Source organism: Moschus berezovskii, chromosome 27 (assembly GCF_049115385.1).
Source record: "Moschus berezovskii isolate FMDL1 chromosome 27, NW_MosBer_1.0, whole genome shotgun sequence".
NCBI classification, from domain to species: domain Eukaryota; kingdom Metazoa; phylum Chordata; class Mammalia; order Artiodactyla; family Moschidae; genus Moschus; species Moschus berezovskii.
Window position 1 is genome coordinate 4,020,940 of NC_142486.1, and position 22,126 is coordinate 4,043,065.

A 22,126-nucleotide genomic window follows, 5' to 3' on the forward strand; every position below is an offset into this window, starting at 1 on the left:
GACAGAAATTAACCTTTTAAAACTTTTACCCGTGATGGTTTTAATGATTACGTGTACAATGTAGTGTAAATTAATCTCCACATTTTGTCAAAATACTGTCTCCATCCTTTGATCACAAGTGTTTCACACACTCCACCCCAGGGCACCCACGGACAGAGCAGAACACTTCACTGCAGGGAGCACGGGGTCAGAGTTCTGTTAAGAATCTCACAGAAGCTAAACACTAACTCGTTTTAAAAAATCTCACTACAAAATCAAAAAGACTGATCCAAAGAGTGAGCTGTTCGCTCGTGCGCTCTGACGTACAGTACAGTGTTAGGGAGTGAGCGTGGGCTGCTGCCGTGACTCGTTACATGCAGCATTTCAGGAAGGAGGCTGTACGCGCTCTTCTCGCCTGAAACTCCTCAGCAAGGGTCTGCACCTCCTGCCTCCAAAGCTACAGTCTCTTCCAGACAAAGGTCTTTCCGCAGCTTAGCACTTAGTGTTCTTAGCCCAACAATGCAACTTAGTTCACAAGGTATTTTGGCAACTCTGAGCAAGAATAGGGGCTTTGAAAAATAAGGCTTTAAGGAAGCTTGTCATTTTAGGGCTGAACTTTAATAGAATGTGAAAGTTTGAACTCTTACACTTTAAACAAACAAAACCTAGAAATTACTGATTGGTTCAAAACGGTTTTATGGAAAAACTAATCTGTAACAAAAACTTGGCATTGAGTGCGAAGGCTCCACCGTTTGAGCAAAGCATACAAAGGGTCCTGGGGGTGGACGGTGGGAGGGGCGGGCGTTCACAAGAGCAGGCACTTTCTCTTCCTCTTCTTGACGGGGGGCGGGCAGAGAACCGCCCGGATCGCCTCATCAAACACTGTCTTGAGGCCTCGCTGCGTGAGCGCCGAGCACTCCAGGTATTTGACAGCACCTGTGGGAAACACAGCCTCACCCTCGGATCAGGACGCGGTGGCTCCCCCTTCCTGACCTGAGCACAGAGGGCCCTGCTTGGCCGGGTCGGTCCCCAAAGGCAAGCCAGACCCCGGGGCCACTGCCCCAGGTGGGACTCCAGCCTCCACCATGAAAATAAAAACGGGAAAAGCATGCACAACAGTGGGGGTCTCATACCGATCTCCTTGGCCATGGCCAAGCCCTGCGGGTAGGTGATGGGCGTCAGCTTCTTCTCCTTCAGCTTCTCGATCGTATCCTTATCGTCCCTCAGGTCAAGTTTCGTCCCGACCAGGATGATGGGTGTGTTGGGACAGTGGTGTCGCACTTCTGGGTACCACTGTGCGCCGAGACAGGACCAAGTCACCACTCTCCTTTAGGAACCTCCTCGTCTGAACTACACTGCAAGGGGCCCACCTGTGCCCACCACCCGCTCGGTCACCGCGTCCCCTCCACCCGGCTCACCCCTCCAGAATCACCGCCTGGCTGTGGCGTGACGAGCAGCCTGGGCCTCGGGACCCATGAGCCCCCTGGACAGCTCTACTCCTCAGAGCAAAAGGGGGGAGAACCGCCCCCAACCACCTGGTTTCCAGTAAAACAGGCGGAGTTCCTAAGTCCTCGCAAAATCCACCCTCCCCCCCCCACCGCGCATTCAAAGGATGCGCACACAACTATCCTGACCCAGGTCTCAGCTCTGCCGCTGGGACCCCCACCAGACACACCCCTGGGCCCAACTGAAGGGCCTCACACCCCCCCCAGCTCCTCTCAGTTCACAAAACATGCCACAGTATGAAGTATGGACATTATTTTTATTACACCAACTCCAAAGTGCTTCATTATTTTCACAAGGAACACAGCACTTCTGAATCAGACCCTGAATCTTCAACACACAGCGTGCTCAAGGCATACACCTAAGAAACCTATTACCTATATCAAAATCTGCCTAAGCAGTAGAATTAAGTAACCGAAAGTTTCTATCAGTAAACGGTATTTTACTTTTTAATATTTCTTCCCAAGACTGACATTATATAGTTGAATTTTTCCTAAAAACCCCACTTACCTTTGCGCGGACATTTTCAAATGATGCAGGACTCACAAGAGAAAAGCAAATTAAGAAGACATCCTATGAAAAGAGAACACGAGGAGGCTCAGAAGGGCTGACAGCGAGGAGGGTGCTTTGTTTCTACGCGCGACTGAGCCACGAGCCAGGGCCCGCGCGGCACTCAGTGGCCGGGCACGAGCCTGTTCCCGACGCCCCTCATTGTGGCCAGGCCCCCCAGACCAGAGCAGCGCGTGAAGCGCCTGTCACCGGGGAGAAGGAGGGGGGCAGAATATGCTCAGTCACTCAGAGCGTACTGACTCCAGGAGGCCTCCGTCCCACCCTTCCCGCTCCCACCGGAGTGAATGGGCTGCTCAATTACTATGCAGGGACAAGGTCAGTGTCAGGGTCCTACACCAATATTTCTATTAAAAACGTTACCTGCAAATGGAACGCTTCTTACTAAGCTCCCTACCAGAATGTTAAGTACTTTTTCACAAAGGCACAGGGTTCTGGTTAAACTGCTTCTTACAGAACTGCCGTCCACTCCGGCACCAAGGCCGGGCGCCCCTCGGGGAGGAGGACAGTCTGGGGCAGAGGCAGCGTCTTGCTGGCGGTCAGAGCTCTTGAGGCCAAGCACAGCCTCTGGGGGAACCTGCAGTAAATCGTGGAAGGGCCAAAACTTGGATGATCATGGCGCTCCAGTGCTCGGCGCTCCACACTCCCGCAGCAGGGGGTGGGGGGGGTCGGGGGGGCGCAGGGCTGATCCCCAGTCAGGGAATGAAGATCCCGCATGTTGCATGGCATGGCTCCCCAAAAACTGAAGTTTGAGTATCCACCTAAATGCCTAAGAGTTTCTAAGACGCTAGGCTTATGGAACATTTCCCTGGAAAACCATGCTGCGTGGTGAATGGAGCCAGTCCCCACACTAACACCTCCTTCCCATCCAGCTGATCTCTTGCACCTGAAAGGGAAGGAAGAGCCTCCATAACAGCTTCTCACCAATGACACTGAAAGGCCAGCGCATGCATGAGCGTGTCCAACAATCACCGACACCCGGGCTGATCACGACACCCCCAAGCAGGGACAGGTGAGCTCCCCAGCACGCAGCCGCACCCCACAGGCCCCGCACCGGACACCAAAGCGGGAGGAAGGAAGGAGCGCCTGCCGTGGGGTGAGTCCTGCTCCCTCCAAGCGCTGGGGCTGGGTGAGCCGCAGGGGGAACCTCCACACCCCTTCCCGGGGCTGGGGGGGGCCTGCACAACACCCCGCCTGGCCCTCGGCAGGGGCAGGAGGCAGTTCCCGGACTGCTGGACTGCAGCCAGAAGGCAGGCTGTCCTGCAAACCCCCCACCTTGAGTAGATCAAATACAAAGCACTCAAGGGGTGTGAGGCTCAACAGGAAATCCTAGGGAAACTAAGTGACACGAGCGGACAGGTAAAGCTTGAGACTGAAGTCGTTCGGAAGTTTTACATACGGCAATCGGCTTGTCTTTGCCCCTGGAAGGTATTTCCTTACCATACGTTTCTCCAACCTAGTAATGCACGAGAACTTTGTTTGAGTTTAGTAAAAAGCGAGAAGAAAGCCAATATAACCCGCTACCTATTCATCTGAATCCTGTCTCGACCCTCCCAAGGGACCTAAAGCACATGCTGATCCAGCGCACCCGTGACGCCAGGCGCTGCTGAATCACTCCGTTGCCCTGGCCCACGGGGCACAAGGAGCTGCTCGGGAAGGTCAGAGAGGGGAAGACCCAGGGCAGGAAATCCTGGGTGGGGGACACACAGAGAGGCTCCTTCCCCACAGAACTGGCACGGTGCCCACCAAGCCCATGGCTTCTGCTCAGTGTGAAAGGGGCATCCATCCTTCCCTCAACAAGGGCGCCCATGAGCGACTGCACACCCTCGAAGCTCCCAGGCCAGGTTCTCGGACACGAGCCCAGCTGAAGAAGCACCCATCTTTACAGCAGGCCTCCTGGCTGGGACACTAATCCAAAAGGTGGCCGGGTCTGAGGGATGCAACCTTGCAGGGTACGGCTCGAACCCAGGGACCTGCTCTGCTGAAAGAACAGCACTGCTGTACATGGAGGGCCCGCCAGGAAGTGACCGCGCAACCAGTGTTTATCACCAGCTTTCAACTCACTCCTCTGTTCTGTAAAAACGGAAAGACTTGCTCTCCAGCAACAAAGAACCTGGAATTCTCAAATCAAAAGAAAGGCAGCTGAGACAACTATTGTAATTTCATCTCCCCCTAGGCTTCTCCGATTTACAATCTAGAGCTAAAGTCAGTTTCTCTCACTACCCTGATTTACTCTACCAGCTCTTTCAGAAGCCTGGTCCTTGCAAAGCCTGGACGTGATGCCAAAGCTTCGCGATGATGCAGGGACTCACAGGGTCGGCCCCAAACACTCGGCGTCAAAACACCCTCTGCCACATCTGCCCTACCCTTTCCCACTCTTCAGAACATCTTTCTGATGGAAGAGAGACGCCGTCCATCCTACATTAGTTAACACTATGCCATCCACCTGCTCCTTCCTCCTTCCTTTTCCTGCCTGCAGCCCAAACACGGCTGGAAGAAAGCCCAGCACTTCAGACAACGAAGGCTCAAGCATCCCGCTGGCCCTTCCCAGTGGGTCAGGGCAGAGTCGAGGATGAGCCAGAGACAGGCCGACAGGACAGCCAAACCAGAGACTCAGTGTCGTTTAGTACCAAGTTCAGAGGTTTCTCTTTGCCAAAATGAAATCCAGTGCCAGGCTGCTACTTCCAGGGCCAGCTCCCCCTGGCAGGACACCCAGCCCAAAGGAAGGAGACCTTTCAGGCCCCAGTATCTCAGCACTCAGCAGTTCCCCCTCAGTAACCAATATAACCTGCTCATCCTCCAAGGAGTCAGGCAGGTCATGCTGTAAAAACCAGCTGGGGGCTAGCCCCCGGGCGCCTAAGCTGGTGGACCACACACTGCGGTGCAGGCATCCATAGGAAGTGGTCCACTGCCCTCCCGAGGTGGACGTGGGAGGTCCAAGTCCCAGCCCCAGGAGGACCACACCCGCTTGGACTTCAGGCCCCACTCACTGCAGCTTGATTCCACCGGTCACTGATCTAGTGTGCTCAGCACACACAGTATGAACCTTACCAAGTCACCTTGGACCAACTGCCTCCGAGAAAGAGGCCACACTCGTCCCTGGACCTCCTGAGTCACAGGAGGCAGTTCTCCTTTCTCAGAAGTGACCTGCCACCTTCCAGATGGATCCAGTTGATTTGAGGATCCTACTCTACCCCTGGAGAAGGAAATGGCAACCACTCCATGGACGGAGGAGCCTGGTGGGCTAGGCAGTCCATGTGGTTGCAAGAGTCAGACACGACTTAGCAACTAAACCAGCCAAGCAGCCTACTCTACCACTCAATGCAAATTCCACTGAAATCTGGACTCAGGAAGGAGTCACTTGATATAGAGTACTTCCCTAAATGTACTGAAGAATTCAAACTTTTGTGGTGATTACTGGCTGATTTTTAACAGATAATCACAGTTCACTTTTACCCACAGGTTATCTGAAAAGGCAGCCAATTCAAGCCTCCCAGTTTATGGTTTTGATCTTTGCTGAACACTGTTCCCGGAACTCAGATAAAGGACAATCAGCAAAAATCTACAGCTCGAAGAAACTGTTCTGGATAATTCCTCTAGCAGAAAAGCAAATGGAAAAGACAATGACTTCTGCTTGGAAATATCCATATTTCAAACACAAAAAAACAAGCTTTGGGTAGACTGGGATGAACTCACTCTTTTCACTCACACTAACCCCTCAGAACAAAGGGATACTTAAATCAGTCTCGGGGCGGAGGCCAGCCCTCTGGGGGGTGTCTCCATGGTCCTGCAGCTTCCCTCATCTGGACACACCTAGGGACCGAGGGGCCTCCGGGCCAGCACAGCTGCACAGACACAGGGAGGAGCCCACGGGCGGACACGCACCCGGGGCTGTCCCAAGGGCTCCACCCAAACCACCTCACCTGCCTGCGGGGAGCAGAGCAGGGTTCAAGGTGAAGACACCTGGCCCGTCACACAGTGTGGGGCGGGGGGGGGGGGGGGGGGTGCCGAGGGCGGGGTCTGAAACCCAGGAATTCGCTCAACTGCCTCTCTGCAAAGTGCCCCAGCCAGTTAGTCACAAAGTTGCCTTAAAAAGCACTTTTAACACAAAGGAGAGACATGTAACAAGAAGGAAATAGCACAAGACAGCCGCTTATTTAGAGAAAAGTGGCTTCGGACCACGTGTCTGCCAGCTTACTGGCCTAACTGTAAGCAGCCGGTATAGAGACCAGCTAGTTAGCTGATGTGCAGGCAAGCCCAAGCTAACAGCTGTTGGACTGGACACAGCGGACACGTTGTAAAACTGAAACTTCCACTTAAGAAGATTTAAGTTCTAAAGCTGCAAAAATATATTTTATAGAAAAACAGCATTAAATCGATAGGATTAGTTACTAACTTGATCTAAAGAAGCCTTCATCTTCACTGCTTAATTTGCTTCTGTGGTACAAAACTGTCACAAATCTGGAAGCCAACTGTTCTTAAAACAGTTTTGCCAAAACAAAACAGCACCTATTTCGCATGGCTGTGCCGAAACGACACGGAAGAATGTGAGCTGCATGTCACCAGAGTCAACACCAAGGACACTCAGAGTGTAAAAACAAGCAGACGAACCCCCTGTTTGCATCTATTTGCTATTACTCGGCATACCCAAAAGATGGCAATCTAGGCAAATCGAGAGGTGGTATGAATTAATGAAACCGTCAGGACGTGCAAAGGACACTCTAAAATCAGTCAGGCTCCTTACTGTCTGCGGGTAGGACAGGGGGCGTAATCGGTCATAATCTTCTTGTCCGGCTGTGTCCCACAAGCCCAGATTCACGGGTTTTCCATCCACCATGACATTGGCAGAGTAGTTGTCAAAGCTGTGGAACAGAGGGAAAAACGGTTAACCTCCGGCCAAGGAGCCAGGCACCCCTGGGGCTGAGCGGCCTGCACGGGCAGGCGGCCAGGCTGGAAGATGCCTGGCCCCGCCAGCAGGCGCACAGTGGAGGGGAATGGGGAGCTAGGGTGTGGGGGGACCACTGAGACACAAGCACGAGCTACTGAATGAACCGGAACAGGCCTCAGAAACCTGCCTGCCCATGGTGAGGAGGACACCGAGGCCTCCCCAGGAAGGGATCCAGTACATGAGCCCCACGGGCTGGGTGTTCTGTGCACACGCAGGTCGCCCACAGTTAGGGGCGCCTGGCAGGGCTGCACTGGCCGTGTTTCCTGTGTGCAGGCTAACACCCCCTGTACCCCTAACCTGGGTGGAGGCTGGCCCCCAGCTGAGCCTTGGTAATCCACCCTACGACCTGTGTGCAGGCTAACACAAAGCAAATCAGATCCGAAAAGCTATTGGGTAACATTTTCAAAGTTTCACACGTGGGTTTAAGTTAATTTGAGGCTGCTACACACAAATGAATTACCTATAATAGGAGGAAGCCCAGAAAGCCTCCAGGCTGACGGGGAGAAATGAGGAGACACTAAAAAATCAGGCTGAGTGCCGTGGAGTGGTTCACTGACACCTGGCAGTGCAAGGCAAACCGGGGCGCGTGCAAGCAGAACACAACGCGCAAACCTCTGAAGTCCCAGAACTGATTTTCACATACTTCAGAGTGAAGCTCACGATCTTACTGCACTGCGACAGCAAAGTCATGGTGAGTAGGTTCCAGTGTGATTCATACAAGTTCATGACTAAACCAGCTTTCATACAGAAGAGGTCTCGTATGCTGTACTTCTACTTCAATGAGGAGAGGAAATATTATTCCTCTTATATTATTCCTCCTGATAATACAAGTAGTACAAAACCGGTGTAAGAATCTGCAAAATAGAATCAGGTGTTTGCCTCAAGCCATACCAAAAACTAAACTCCAAGTGAATGAAAGATAAAAACTAGAGCGATAAAAACCTTGAGGGAGTAAGGGAAGCTAGGGGATATTTTCTAATAAGACATTAAACTCAGGGAAGAAGGAGAATGGCATATTTATATAAAAATGCAGAGGATATCATGAGTTCAAAGACAAGTGAGAGACAGAGGAATAAGTATTTTTCATACAGAAGTTCCATCAGTACAGAGAATTTCCAGTGGGAAAATAAGCAAGGGATTCTGACAGGCAGTTCACAGAAGATTACGCACGGACAGGAAACACTCACTAGACTTCAACCTCACCAGTGACCAGAAATGCAAATAACGCAGTCACTGTTTTCAGCCCCTGGTCACCACAGTAGGCAGGGAAGGGATGTTTCTGGCACCGCTGCTCAAAGTGACAGCATTTGGAACAGCAACCGTGTAGCATCTATTGAAACGTGAAGCACCCCATTCCTTCCGATTGGCCGCAGCTCCTCCAACCAGCCCCCAGGTGTGCACAAAGACGTGTGCAATGCTTGCAAAGCACTGTTTGCAAGCAACCAGAGTCGGGCCCACCACAGGACCTCTGAGTCATCAACAGCTCTACCTACATGTGGAGACGAGGGACGTCGCCACCACAAATTCTGGACAGTGGGATTCCACTTACACCCACACAGGACGCTTAGGACGAGTGCTGTGCTAAGGAGGTGAGCACTGAATCGAGCGCCTTGGCCCCCGCGGGCGGCGAGGATCCCGGGCCCGGGTGCAGCCTCAGAAGCTCCCTGGTGACCATCAGCAGAGGGGCCCTTTTCCGACCCCACCCGAGTCTGCTGCCAAAAAGGGACCCAGCAGCTCAGCAGCCGGTCCTCCCATCCGCGCCCCCAGCCTACACCCACCACACACAGCCACACCCCCCATATACAGCCACACCCCACACACACAGCCACACACACCCTGGTTTCAATTCCAAAGCCCAAAAAGTCAACAGTGACATGTAACCGTTGGACTGCTCGCCAGAAAAGGCCAATTAAAACATAATGGACCTTTCTGTTCCAGTTCCTTGACCCTTTACACAGAAAGCCACTTCTCTGAAACTCTTACACTATCTAGTCGCTGAACTTCAAAGGTGGTTTAACTTTCACTTCCTAAATATCTGAAAATCAGTTAGGAAAGCTGTGTGCTTTGTCATCATGCAGAAACAATATTAAAAAAAAAAGATAAAGTTATTTTTTAAAAGTCCAAATACCTTATAATTAGACCCCAGTGACTGAGAGGAAAATTAACCACCTCTCTTCACTTAAGGATTTAGAAAGGCAGAGCAGAACAAAGGTCAATGGAATCCAATAAAAAACCACATATCACTGACAAGTTAATCCCGGGTTAGCTCAGGATACTTACACAGTGGGGATATATTCTCCAGGAAATGCATTGGTAGTGTAACTGATCAGGAGGCAAGTCTTACCCACAGCTCTATAGGGACAGGAAAAAAAAAAAAATGGTTTAAGTTGCTTAATCAACGTAAGTGCAATCTTAGCTCTCATTATTCAGTGAAAATAACTTACAGAAAAATCAGGAAGTATACATCAAATATTAGAGCATTAAAGAAAACAGTTTCTATGACCTTTTATTTAATACTATTTTATCCTGAACTTTACGGCAAACAAACTAGAATCGCTCAGAAAGGCAGAGTCCAGAGGCGTCACAGTGTTTCAGTTCCAGGTGTTTGCACTGGTTGTCGAGAAAACAGTTGTTGGTAAGCACAAGGTTCAAGAGGAACGCTATTTTTAAACTGGAAGTCTTGGGATTTCCCTGGTGGTCCAGTGGCTAAGACTCAGTGCTGCCACTAGAGAGGGCCCGGGTTCAATCCCTGGTCAGAGAACTAGATCCCAGATGCTGCAGGTACGAGCTCACATGCCACAACTAAAGAGCCTGCGTGCCGAAGCGAAGACCTGGTGCAGCCAAATACACTGATAAAATAAATAAATAAAATGGAAAACTAAAAAACCAACAAGTCTTCTGCGAACCCCTCTAGAAGGCTTTCATCAAGAATCCACAAATCTACCCTCAAGTTACTCTGATGAATAACATGCAGACACAGCTCTCATCTCAAAGGTCCACTGTTGCAAAGTCTGCTGCCTCCCAAGGGGCGGCTCAAACCCCGCCGCCTCCCCCAAGCCTTCCCTCGGGCCATCAGAGAGGCCAGGTCTCTAAAGAGAGAGCTTAGTCACCCGTACCACCCACCACCGCCTGCTCGTTATTTCATCTGCATTCCTGTGCCTCCTCCCCACCCCCACCCTCAAATCTCACCATAAACTTTGGGAGCAAGCAGTTAACACAGTATGTTCCAGACAGATTAATGAAGGGCTCAGGGACAGTGGAGTAAATCTCCCAAACAGCTGTGATGAGAACTAGCAGAGAAAAGCGAAGGAACACAGGAGGGCCTCCCACACACAACCGCAAACCGGCACAGGGTACCAGGGCGGTGAGGAAAGGCTCCCAACCACTTGAGAGGGGGTATCATCTGGTCAGGAAGACCTTCTGAAGGAGGAAAATCCCATGGACAGAGGAGCCTGGCAGGCTACAGTCCATGGGGGTCGGAAAAGAGTAGCACACAACTTAACAACTGAACAACAAAACCACCTAAACATTAAGTTGATCACTGCACCATCAGCCAAGAGGTGTGTGCATGCTCAGTCGTGTCCGACTCTTGTGACCCCATGGACTGTAGCCCCAGGCTCCTCGATCCATGGGATTCTCCACGCAAGAATACTGGAGTGGGTTGCCATTCCCCTCTCCAGAGGATCTTCCAGACCCAGGGATCAAACCTGTCGGCTCCTGCACTGCAGGAGGATTCTTTACTACTGAGCCACTGCAGATACCTAGCTGACACAGTCTCCAAATTGTACAACACCCCACGATGGCTCTGGGGGCTTCTCAGAGTCCCTGGCCTCACTTACCAAACAGCACTCCTCACAGGTACAGCTCCGTGCTCTCTGCGGCTCACCAAGGCCACGTGATACACTGGAGCGCGGGGTCCTAAGACTTTGCTGTTCAACCTCGACTACTATCAATTAGGACAACCATAAAGAAGTTAAGTGCTTTTCTATTTTCCTTACACTCTTAGCTTATGGCAAAAACCTCTCAACAAGGGCAGATTACAGGCCCAGGCGGTCCTGCCAATACTTGCTTCACTCATAACATTATTAAGGCTTAACAAAAGCTGGAACTCCCCCACCCCAAAGACCTCACAGTCAAACATGACATCATCAGGGGCTGCTGTCCAACTCCTAAAGGCTTTCTAAACAGAAATGACTCACTGGCCATACATTTTGTTAAAAGCTTAGAATGTTAAAAAAATTTAAAAAGAAGCTGAATGAGTAGGAGTCTGAGATTCAAAGTCACTGCTCGGATGTATGTCCCACAAGCAACTCTACCACTTACTGGCTGAATTTTTTAAGTTTCAACTTCCTTATGCCTTGGTTTTCTCAACTGTAAGATGGATGCAAAACCACCAACTTCATCCCAAAACTACTGTGAGCACTGAGTCAATTCCAGCCTACACCAGCAAACTGCATGGCGTGCCAGGAAGCATACTAGGTGCTAAAGACACTGTCATGAACAGGGTCTCTAGGGACTCAGGCAGCTTTAGTAAGCTAAACAATGAAACACGTGTCCATTACACAACATTGCAGATGTGGTCAGTGTTGTTAAAGATGTTCTGGAAATGTATAGCACAGGGATCTAACCCTGTCTTAGGGGCACAGGAGGCTGCAACATCACTGAGGCTCATGAGTGGGACGTGGGCGGGAGAACACTCTAGGTAAAAGCAACAGCGTGTAGGGAGGCCCAGACTGCAGGAAGGCCAGCAAAACTGAAGGATGGAGAAAGAAGGGGGAAGTGGCAGAGGGAAATCTGAGAAGCTTGTCATTGCTCCTCAAGACCTGGAACTTGATCCTACTTGGGAAGTGACAGAAGATTTTTAGTTGTCAAGAAATCATTAGATTTGCATTTTCAGAAGAAGCTTCTCTGGGCAGTGTGGGAAGCAGACTGAAGAAGCTGAGACTGGGGGCAGAAAACAAGGAAGCAGCTCCGCTGTGGTCCAGGAACCGAGGCTGGCCTGGACCACGGCGGGGGTTTCAGGGGGCAGAGGAGCGGGCTGTTCAGAGACCTACCAGGATGGGAGTTAGGATAAACACAGCTCACCCAGAGGCTGCAGTGGTAGCTGAGGAAGAGCAAGCACTTTAAGGCTGTGAAGTGTGAATATCTTTTCAAAACTGCAAGTGCTGTTGTGTAAAAATGTTAATAGTCATCACCTCTCAGCGTCACAGGGAAGCAGCTCCGAAGGTTTTAAATGCTGCGTTAAAAGCATCACAGTTTCACTTCTAGATCCCTCCTAAGGCTCTCCTCTGGATGAGGAACAAAGCCATCACTACAAACACCAACTGTTCTAAATACGCCAAAATCTCTTTTCCTGAAACCTGATCTTCAGCTGAGGCTTCATCTTTCCAAAGGTTTAGCTGTAAAAGACCCCAAGGTACTGGTATCACCTGACAGTAATTGGAGCTTTTATTACCAATCATCCTTTACATATAAACATGTATTCTCTAAGAAAATTAGTAAAGTATAAAGTTCTGACTTCTAAATAAGTACATGTCCAACTTTTGATTTAAATGTTTACTTAATTTTAAAAACAGAGAAAAAAAGAAAGAAAAGGGTTGTATACCTCCCGTTAATGTTTATTCATTCCTTTTAAACACACTCCACAAATAAATGTTACAAGCTACAGGCCACAGTCAACAGTGGCTCCAGACAAAGTCACGCTTCTCCCACAGGAAGAATGGGAGCGGTATCTGGTTAGTCTTTCACTTGATACTGCTCGGACGGAGAAGCCTGGTAGGCTACAGTCTACAGGGTCGCATAGAGTCGGACACGATTGAGCGACGGAACGGAACGGAACTATTTACTTTGGAATTTCCAATTTTATACATATAACTGCTCAGTTCACTCACTTTTTAATCTTTTTCTCCCCCTCTTTTTTTTCTTCTTTTTAATCTTTGAAAAACGCTGTAATTCTAGAAAGGGAGCATGAGTCTACTAGGAGAACATTCACATAAGCACTCTTCTTAAATTTAAGAAGTATTTTACTTATTTGTGATAAATAATCACGACTGCTACTAGCTCTTTTACTAGTAGTTAGAAAGTTGACAAAGGAGATAGAACATACTTATTGCCAGGTTCTAAGTAACAGCAAGTCACCACAACATTTTGATCTAACGTGAACTGAGCACATTTAAGCACGTGAAATCGATAAATCTGGAAACACTGGCAATTTCCTCCCATTAAAATACGGATGGACTGGAGAAGGAAATGGCAACCCACTCCAGTATTCTTGCCTGGAGAATCCCTTGGACAGAGGAGCCTGGTGGGCTACAGTCCATGGGGTCGCAAAGAGTCAGACACGACTGAGCGACTACACTACACTACTACTACTAGACTGGGGTTCAAGCTACAGTCAACTCTCACTTACCTCCAAGGGTAGAGGAGAGAAAAGGTGGAGCTCAAATGGGAAATAAGCTAACAGTGCAGACATTGCTTGAGATTGGACGCTGGAGTGCAGGGGCACACGCTCAGGTGTGTGTACATACACAATGCATGCATGTCCACAGTGACCTCCTTCCGGACCCTTACTTGGAAGGCAAGTTTGGTTAATTGGCAAATAACTAGAAAGTGCTTAGAACATGTGTTCTGCTCACTCCAGGAGACCTAAATGTGTTACTAAAAAGTAATGAGGCTGGGACTTCCCTGGTGGTCCAGTGCAGGGGGATGCAGGTTTGATCCTTGGTCGGGAAGCTAAGACCCCACATGCCTCCTGGCCCAAAACATAAGACAGAAACAATATTGTAACAAATTCAATAAAGACTTTAAAAAATAAAAAAAAAAATAATAATAAAATACGGATGGACTATCCCTGGCGGTCCAATGGTTAGGATGTGGCTTCCACTGCTGGAAGAGTGGAAGTTCCATCCCTGATCCGGGAACTAAGATCCCCACATGCTGCCTGGAACAGCCAAAAAAAAAAAAACACCAGGAAATTCAAAAACAAGAAGATTCTGCATTTCATTAAAAATAAACAAACAAACAAACCCACTGGTCTCTCAGGAGGACAGAAAAAACAGAGACTACCGTAAACCTAAATAAGGAGCCTGTACTGCTGCCTGAAAGTACCTAGATCTTTTCCCCCAGTTTTACTGAAGTGTAATTGACACACAACACTATGTAAGTTTAAGGTGTTTAATTTCTATACATCAGGAAATGATTACCACAGTAGGTTTAGTGAACATCCATCATCTCTTAATGAGCCAGCATAAAATAGAAAATTTTTTCCTTTTGATAGAAACTCTTAGGACTTATTCTCTCAAGAACTTTCATCTATGAGGTACAGCAGTGTTAATTATCACTTGCTACATTTCATCCCTAGCACTTATTTATAACAGGAAGTTTGTTCCTTCTCACCACCTTCTAATCCCCCGACCCCTAAGAATACCTCGGATCTTAAGAACAAATTAACAGAACAGGATGGAACGTGAACTTTAAGTATCAAATATATAATATACTAATACTTATTGCATTAATGAAAGACCCTGAATGAAAGTCCTCGATTTATGCCAAGAAATGGGGTTTGGGGACTCATAACACTAATCCTAAATGTATAATTACCCAGAGAGTAAGCTCAGAAATTGTATGAATTAGAGCAATTTAGTGCTACCAAAACACAAAACCCTAGCTGCAATGCCCCTGATGTCCTGCCACCAACAGGAGACATCCCAATCAACTAACAGAAAGCCAGTCGTTATCACCACCAAGACTCCAAAAAGTTCAGATGCTGAATACTGAAGTTACTAAAACACTCAAGGCTGAAGATGTCACCTCTGACAGTTTGAATCTGAAGCAGCCATTACTAGAGAATGTCCTAGAACCATCCAGCCTAACCCTGAGGTAGCTGATTACATGTGTCAGCTAAAGATGCAGAGTTCAAAATCAGGAATTGATATCTGCGTATTACCCCCATTCTCCTTCCAAAATCAACTTGTTATCAAATCCTCTTAAACTATTGCCCCCAAATTGGAACACTTCCCATGAGATACAGCAAACAGAGCAAACAGTTGATTACAGAATCTAAGTGGTGGGTATATGAGTGTTCAATGTAGTATTCTTTCAACTTTTCCATGTTTGACATTTTTCATATTAAGAAGTTGGAGGAAACAGTCCCATCTGGTGATATGTGCTAACTGCCCTGGGAGCAGGATTCCTGGTAAAACACCCCCTTTGCAGGAAGACTACAATTATAAGGTAAAGCTTCCTGGTGATGCAGAGATGAGAAAGTACAAAGACATTAGCTGACTAATGCAAAAGACAGAATATAAACGGTGGCTTTACGGTTTCTCAAAACGGACTCCTGACACTCTTCCACTGACTCTAACCCCAAACATTTATCTGGCATTATCATCTGAAATTTAAAAAAAATTAATTATAATACAATATAATTGTACCAACCAAGATCAAATACTAAACGTAAATTTGGGATAAAAACACACAAAGGCAATTCACGAAGAGCTGAAAAAAACTCATGGACGCTGCCATGGCTGCCTGTTCAGTGAGGTGGGCAGCAACCAGCAGTGTACATTCCTATCATGATGCCATCACGGAAGGCATTTACCAAGCTCAACTAAAAGAAATTCCTGGACAGCAATGTCTACATTAGACACTGGGCTGGAGAGACCTTTAGCGCCATCTGGAATAAAAGTCACTCACCCCCAGCCCCAAATCAAGCAGTCAAAAAAAAAAACCACAATTAAAAATTCGTAAATATTTGAATATGAGATGCTGTCTCACCCAAGCAAAGCTGAGAAAAAAATTGAGGGAGAGAGGTCCCCAAAATTAGTCACAAAACCTGTGTTCAGAAGGCCAGACTCAAGCTTCACGGAACAATGAACAGAATTAAAAAGTATCAAAGCTTATCTCACATTTTATACTCAATACCAACTGGATTGCTGTATAGAAAATAATCCATTAGAATTGGTGCTAATTATAATACAATTAGGACATAGCCTTTAACCATAATTCCCAAGAATATTTTTAAAATAAGGAAGCTTGCAATTTGTGGAACCTCAACGAGTTTGCCTTCCCTGTTTAAACTGCCCCAATTGCCTGAAATTCCACAACATTAAGCAACTTCTTCCCCTCACAAAATTTAGACCTGCACTTTACAGCTTTAACAGTTTTTTAACAAAATATTCCTACAAGGAATATATTTTATTCAGACAAAACCAGAAAAAATAATATTTTTGGTGGAAAAAGTATTATCTAGACTGTTTCACTGAAGCAATATTTGCTCTATGTTCACCAATAATTTAAAGTATTGATAACACAGCTCAAGGTTTTTTTTTTTTCAGAAAGGTACATTTCACTTCTAATGTCAACATCAATGTTCAAATACCGTATTGAAAAACTGACAGAGGGGATTTCCCTTGCAGCTCAGTGACAAAGAATCCGCCTGCCAATGCAGAGGACACGGTTCGATCCCTGGTCCAGGAAGATCCCAAATACTCCGAAGCAACTAAGCCGGAACGCCACAACTACTGAACCTTCGCTTTAGAGTCGAGGAGCCACTACTGAAGCCCGAGCACCCCAACTGGAGAGTACTCCCCCCAAAACTTAGAGAAAAGCCCTCAGTGCAACAGAAGACCCAGCACAAACAAAAATAAAATAGTTCTGTTTAAAAACTGACAGAAAACTCAAGGCCACTGTGTTTTATGCCTAACACTCTCTTCACAGAGCATAGCAGTACCTCAGAGTAATAAAAACAGCAATAATAATCAAGAAATAACTGACATCTGGCACTCACTAAGCACTCGGGAGGAGCCAGGTACCTTGTTGAACCCTCACATTTCCCCTTGAGGCACCTCTCTTGGGGGATGTGTGATCTGCTCAGGGTTTCCCCCCAAGTGGTGAGGTGGGGATTTGATCCCACAGGAAGCATTCAACAAGTATTTGACCAGATAAACAAGTCGATGCAAACAGCAGAGGTCCACAATCTGTACCTATGATTGAGTAAACTGACTATATCCTGTGCTTGTATTTTTAATTTTTAAATCGTTCAAATAAGATTAGATTCTAGGATTAGATAATGGATTATCAGCGATTTGACTTTTTAAAAAACTGCCATGAATTACTGATCCTGCATTTTTTAACTTTTAGAGGAAATCCAGATCATTTACAATGCTCCTAAGACAATGACATATGTTATACTTCAGCAGCAGAAGGATCAAAACTTCATTTAAATATATTTAGTGATTTCACCCTTAAACCAATTAACTGAATATCCTCCCCACCCCCACCCCCGCAAAATTAAAGCTTTCTTTCAACAGGTTAAAAAAAGAACAAGCACTATACCTATTTCTAAGTAGAAAGTTACAATTTCTGATTATCTCGACAGAAGCATGAAATGTTAATAATCTTTCACATTTGTGAGCCTGACAAACTACACAGAGGGCATCTTTAAAAAAAAAAATCAGTTGTCTGATTGTGTTCAAGGATCTGAATTAGTTACAGAAACAAGTTCAAATGTCTAATTTACAACGATCTCAAGAAACCGAGATCTTGTAAATTCATCCACTGGCATAAAGGCACCATCGACCCTAATGACAAGTTTGGGGAACAGGGATTCCACAACTCTCTCTTCAACTTTACAAGACTCCAAATAGGTGCCAGTTGCATTCTGATTTTGTTGCAACTGGTAGTAACTCTCGGAGCCTCCTTGTTAACTCTCCTCTACTCGAGCAATGCTGAGACGCACAATTTTGCTCGGATCACACTGAGATTCTTGTTTCAAGCGGAGAAAAAAAAACTGCATAAGACAAGTCTTGTCTTCCTCGAGGGCCTGGATCCACCACATACAGTAATGAAAAGAAATGCCTTGAGTCACAGGGCAGTCCGGCTCAGGGAGCCTGTTCTGCGACATCCCATACCTAATGCATGAAGCAGAGACCGATTTTTTTTTTTAATGATCCCATCACGTTCAGAGAAAGGAACAGTCTTAATCACACCCAGCTCCTCGCAGCTAGAAAGCCTAAAAGTTTCTCCACCGTAATAGCCAACAGTCACTTTTTAAAAAATCAGAAAAGTGTCTAAATACCAGTGGAAGGCACCCCCTGGTAAATCAGTTGAGGGTCCCCACACCAGCCCGTGCGTGCACAGACCCCTCCAATACGACCGACCAGAGACCGCCGGGACCCACGGAAGGTCTCAAAGCAGCTCTAGAGGTTAATGGGAAAACCAAGAGAAGATTCTTCTTTAAGAAAGGCAGCTCCCTGAAGCCACCCAATCTTCAGGCAAATGAGGGTGGGTGGCGGCGCGGGGCGAGTTCTGCCGGGCGGTCAGCGGCCCGGGAGAAAGCGGGAGGGTGGAGTTCACTTTCCCTCCGGCCGCCGATCGCCGATTCCGTCCCTCCCCCACCAAAAAAAAGAGAGCAAGCGAGCCGGAACCAGGCCCGCGCCGCCGGGCCCGAGGAGGGTGGCGGCTCGCGCCCCGCCGCCCCGGCCCCGGCGCGGCCCGGCCCCAGGCGGACCCGCCCGCCCGCCCGCCGCCCGGCCCTCGACCCCCGGCCCGGCGCGCGCACTCACCCGTCTCCCACCACCACACACTTGATGGCCTGCATCTGGGCCGCTCGCTGGGCCGCGGCGGCGGCGGCGGCCGGGCGCTGAGGAGAAAGGCGGCGAGCTCGGGGTCAGGCGGGCGGGCGGGCGCGCGGCTGCGGGCGGCAGGCGCGGGGAGCCGGGGCCGCGGTCCACGCCGCCTCGCCCTCCGCCGACGGAACGCCGGAGCCCAGCAGCAGCCACCACCCAAAGCTGGGGGAAACTGCAGAGAAACAGGAAATGGCCGCTCCGCTCACATCCGGCCGCCCCTCCCCCGCGCCGGCGCCGCCGCTCCCGGGCTCCGGGGCGGGGCCGCTCCGCGCTCCTCCGGGCTTCGGGGCGCGCTCGGGAACGTTCGGCAGCGCTCGGCTCCGGCCGCCGGCCGCGGGGCGGGCCTGCCGCCATCTTCGCGCGCTCGGGTTTCGGCCCTGGCCCCGCCCCGCGCCCCCTGCCCAGGTTCTGCACCCGGGACTGCCGCGTCTCCCGCGAGCCGGTTCCCCCAGCCCCTGACCGTCTCTGGTGGGAGGCCGTCTGAGGGGCGGAGAAAGTGTTAGTCGCTCAGCAGTGTCTGATTGTCTGCGACTCCGTGGATACTAGCCCGCCGGGCTCCTCTGTCCATGGGATTCTCCAGGCGAGAATACTGCACTGGGCAGACATTCCCTTCTCCAGGGGATCTTCCCGACCCAGGGATTGAACCCGGGGCTCCTGCACTGCAGGCAGATTCTTTATTACCTGAGCCATCCGGGAATCAAATCCGTTTATGATGTGGTCCCTGTAACTTAGGTGATGACAAGGTCCTAGGAATTTTGGAACCTAGTAGTATAAAGAAGATCATACACCATCCCATTAGTCAAAGATAACTAAATTCATTAAGCCAAAAATATGTTGAACTTTCCTCCCTTGCACATAACTTTTCATACCTTGAGCATTTACTATTTCCTACTGCTTTGCACCAAGTTCTGGAGATAATGACCTGTTAACAGAACGTTTACGAATATTTTGGCATGATGTTTTAAGCAAAGCTGCATTTTTCATGGCTGCTTACTTTTCATTCCTTTATGCACATGTGCCTGTGGCCGTTCGCTTCAGTCCCAAAATCATGCCTGACGTTTTCGACCCCATGGATAGTAGTCCACCAGGTTCCTCTGTCCATGGGATTTCCCAGGCCAGAATACTGGAGTGAGTTGTCTCAATAGAATCCTCCTTCCTGTGCCTTAATTTAACCAACTTGTCTGCTGTGGGACAGTCCGGTTGTCCCTATTTGATAATGAATGGTGGAATGAAGGCATTTGTACAAGACTTTTTATAGCTTTGTTTCTTTAGACGGCATTCCCCCCAAAAATGGAATTACTGGGCTAATAGAGGTGAACTTTTTAAAATATTTTTTATTTATTTATTTGGTTGGGCTGAGTCTTAGTTGCAGCTTGCAGAGTCTTGGTTGTGGCTTCTGGGATCGAACCCAGGCCCCCTGCGTTGGGAGTACAAAGTCATAGCCACCAGGGAAGACCCAGGTGAATGTTTTTTAAAGCTTTGATATATGTTGCTGCCTTGTCCTCTTGCAAGGTGATAGCCAGTTCACACTCCACTTACCCTCTTTGATAATGGATCTTCCAAGGGAGTTACTTCCAAGGATATGTTCATCTTGTAGGTCTTCTCTTACTATAGTTCATTCTATTGTTCAGTATTACAACAATTTTTCTGACATCAGACCTTTTCAATACAAGTTTTTTTAAGCATTTTTGTTTTTCATTATTTCAAAATAAACATGTTCCCCAAGCTCAGGGCATCTCTTCTTTTTTTAAGCTCCCTCTTGAAGAGGGGTTGAGGTTTCCAGGACAATTGAGTGACTGTGGCCCCTTTGTTGATAGAAATATCCAGGGAATCTATGACAAACTTCAACCACTAAGTGTAATTACCTTCTTATCTTTAGACTAGGAGCAAGTAAAAGGGTGGGGCCTCAGGTGAATAATTGAACTGAACAAACATTTCGGTGCTGTTGTTGCATAATGGACCGATAAGAAATGAACCAGGGACACATTTGACAGGATTTCAGGCCCTTTGTGCTCAGTGTTTGGAGTGTGGCCGAAACCTGGCCTCTGTTCACCAGTGCCAAATAGAAACATGGCCACAGGTTTAGGTGAAGTGGGAAAGTGTAACTTTTACTGCTTTGCAAGGCAAAGGGAGCCACCCTGGAGCGGGTAGTGAGGAGTCACAGGGTTCAAGGAGCAGGGTGACCAGCTCGTGGACATTCTTCTGACTGGTTGGTGGTGACGTCATGGAGAGTCAGCATCGCCAACCTTCTGGTTCCAACTAGTCTGGGGTCTGCGTGCTTGTGGGCAGCATGTACTTAACTTCTTCCATCTGGTGGGGATTTCTGTATCTGCAAAACAGATCAAAGGACATGGCTCAGAATGTTATCTATAGTCCTTGAGGAAGAGCTAAAGGTCCTTGGCTTTGTTTAATGGCTGAAGTATCATTTTGCCTTACTTGACTGTTTTCTTTCTGCGTTTTCTCACTTCTCTGATTGAATTTATTCTTTTTTAAGAAATTATTCTTTAAAGTTTCTATATAGATAAAACACAGGTAGAGGGCATGGATGGGGGTCTCTTGTGGGATAGCTTGGTTACAGAAGTAGGGTACAGGTATGGTGCTTATCAGAAGGCAATAAAACCATAGTCATGCTGTCACGCTAACAAAAAGACATTCCTCAGAAAGATGAGAGTTGAAAGACGGTTCTGGATAGAATAGGTCTTGATGGAATAAGAAGAGTTTTCCACTGAAAGAATTAAACCCAGGAAGTCAGAGGCTCAGGGCCATCTCCAGTCCTAATACAGAGTCATCTATGCTGCTCCAGGTCGAGAATCCTGGAAGTAATTGTGGGCTGGATTACAGGCAGAGCACGGACTTTATTCCGATAAGACGAATTTTTAAGCAAACATGTGACACAACCACGCTGAGATAATTATTTTAGACTGATAAAGTGAAAGTCCATTGTATCAGACAGGTTTGACCATGACCATAAAATAACAATATATGTAAAATAATGAAATTAAGGTACAAGCCACACATGAAAATCAGTTTTAAATGAAAACTGAGTTAGTTTAAACCAGTTTAAAACTTCTCCAACTTTGGTCTTGAGTATCCATTTGCAGTGTTCCACATGGCAACCAATGGTCCCAAAAAGTTAAAGTTAAATAAAAGACATATGGGCCTGCTGTGGTGTTCCAGTGGGTAAGACTCCGTACTTTCACTGCAGGGGATGTGGGTTGGATTCCTAGTTTGAGAAGTAAGATCCTGCATGCTGCAAGATGTGGCCAAAAAACAAAAAGAAAACAGAACCTGAAAAAAAAAAAGACATATATGTAAATATATATTTTTATATATTTATATATCAGAATCACGTTGCCATACACATGAAACTAACACAACATTGTAAATCAACTATACTTTTTTTGAAAATTAAATAAGCATATATTAGAACATGTGTGTTTCTGAATGTGCAACATAGTTATTTCTCAGATGCCTGTTATGTATGCAGTCATATAACAAGTTA

At 47.8% G+C, this 22,126-nt stretch overlaps 1 protein-coding gene across 5 annotated transcripts; it reads right to left on the reverse strand.

Moving 5' to 3' along the window:
- Positions 1–570: 570 nt before the first annotated feature.
- On the reverse strand, positions 571–18,839 carry RAC1 (Rac family small GTPase 1). Of its 5 annotated transcripts, none has more exons than XM_055410363.2 (7): positions 18,562–18,818; positions 9,278–9,349; positions 6,794–6,911; positions 3,449–3,505; positions 1,993–2,055; positions 1,113–1,272; positions 571–915 (listed from the first exon to the last, which is right to left on the reverse strand). In XM_055410363.2, the coding sequence occupies exons 1-7, from the start codon at positions 18,594–18,596 to the stop codon at positions 785–787; spliced, it is 636 nt and encodes a 211-aa protein (XP_055266338.1). In that variant the 5' UTR covers positions 18,597–18,818; the 3' UTR covers positions 571–784. The 5 variants fall into 5 exon arrangements, with proteins under 5 accessions (XP_055266338.1, XP_055266339.1, XP_055266340.1 ...); XM_055410364.2 differs by lacking the exon at positions 18,562–18,818 and adding an exon at positions 7,641–7,815; XM_055410365.2 differs by lacking the exon at positions 3,449–3,505 and having other exon boundaries at positions 18,562–18,815.
- Between the last annotated feature and the right edge of the window lie 3,287 nt (positions 18,840–22,126).

Bases quoted from the DNA above. Each gene is read 5' to 3' on its own strand.
- RAC1 (XM_055410363.2), bottom strand. From the start codon at position 18,596: ATGCAGGCCATCAAGTGTGTGGTGGTGGGAGACGG. The intron at 6,912-9,277 runs GTAAGTATCCTG...TCTGTTCCACAG, and splicing joins GGAGAATATATCCCCACTGT to CTTTGACAACTACTCTGCCA. The intron at 2,056-3,448 runs GTATGTAAAACT...CTCTTTTCATAG, and splicing joins GCAAAGACAAGCCGATTGCC to GATGTCTTCTTAATTTGCTT.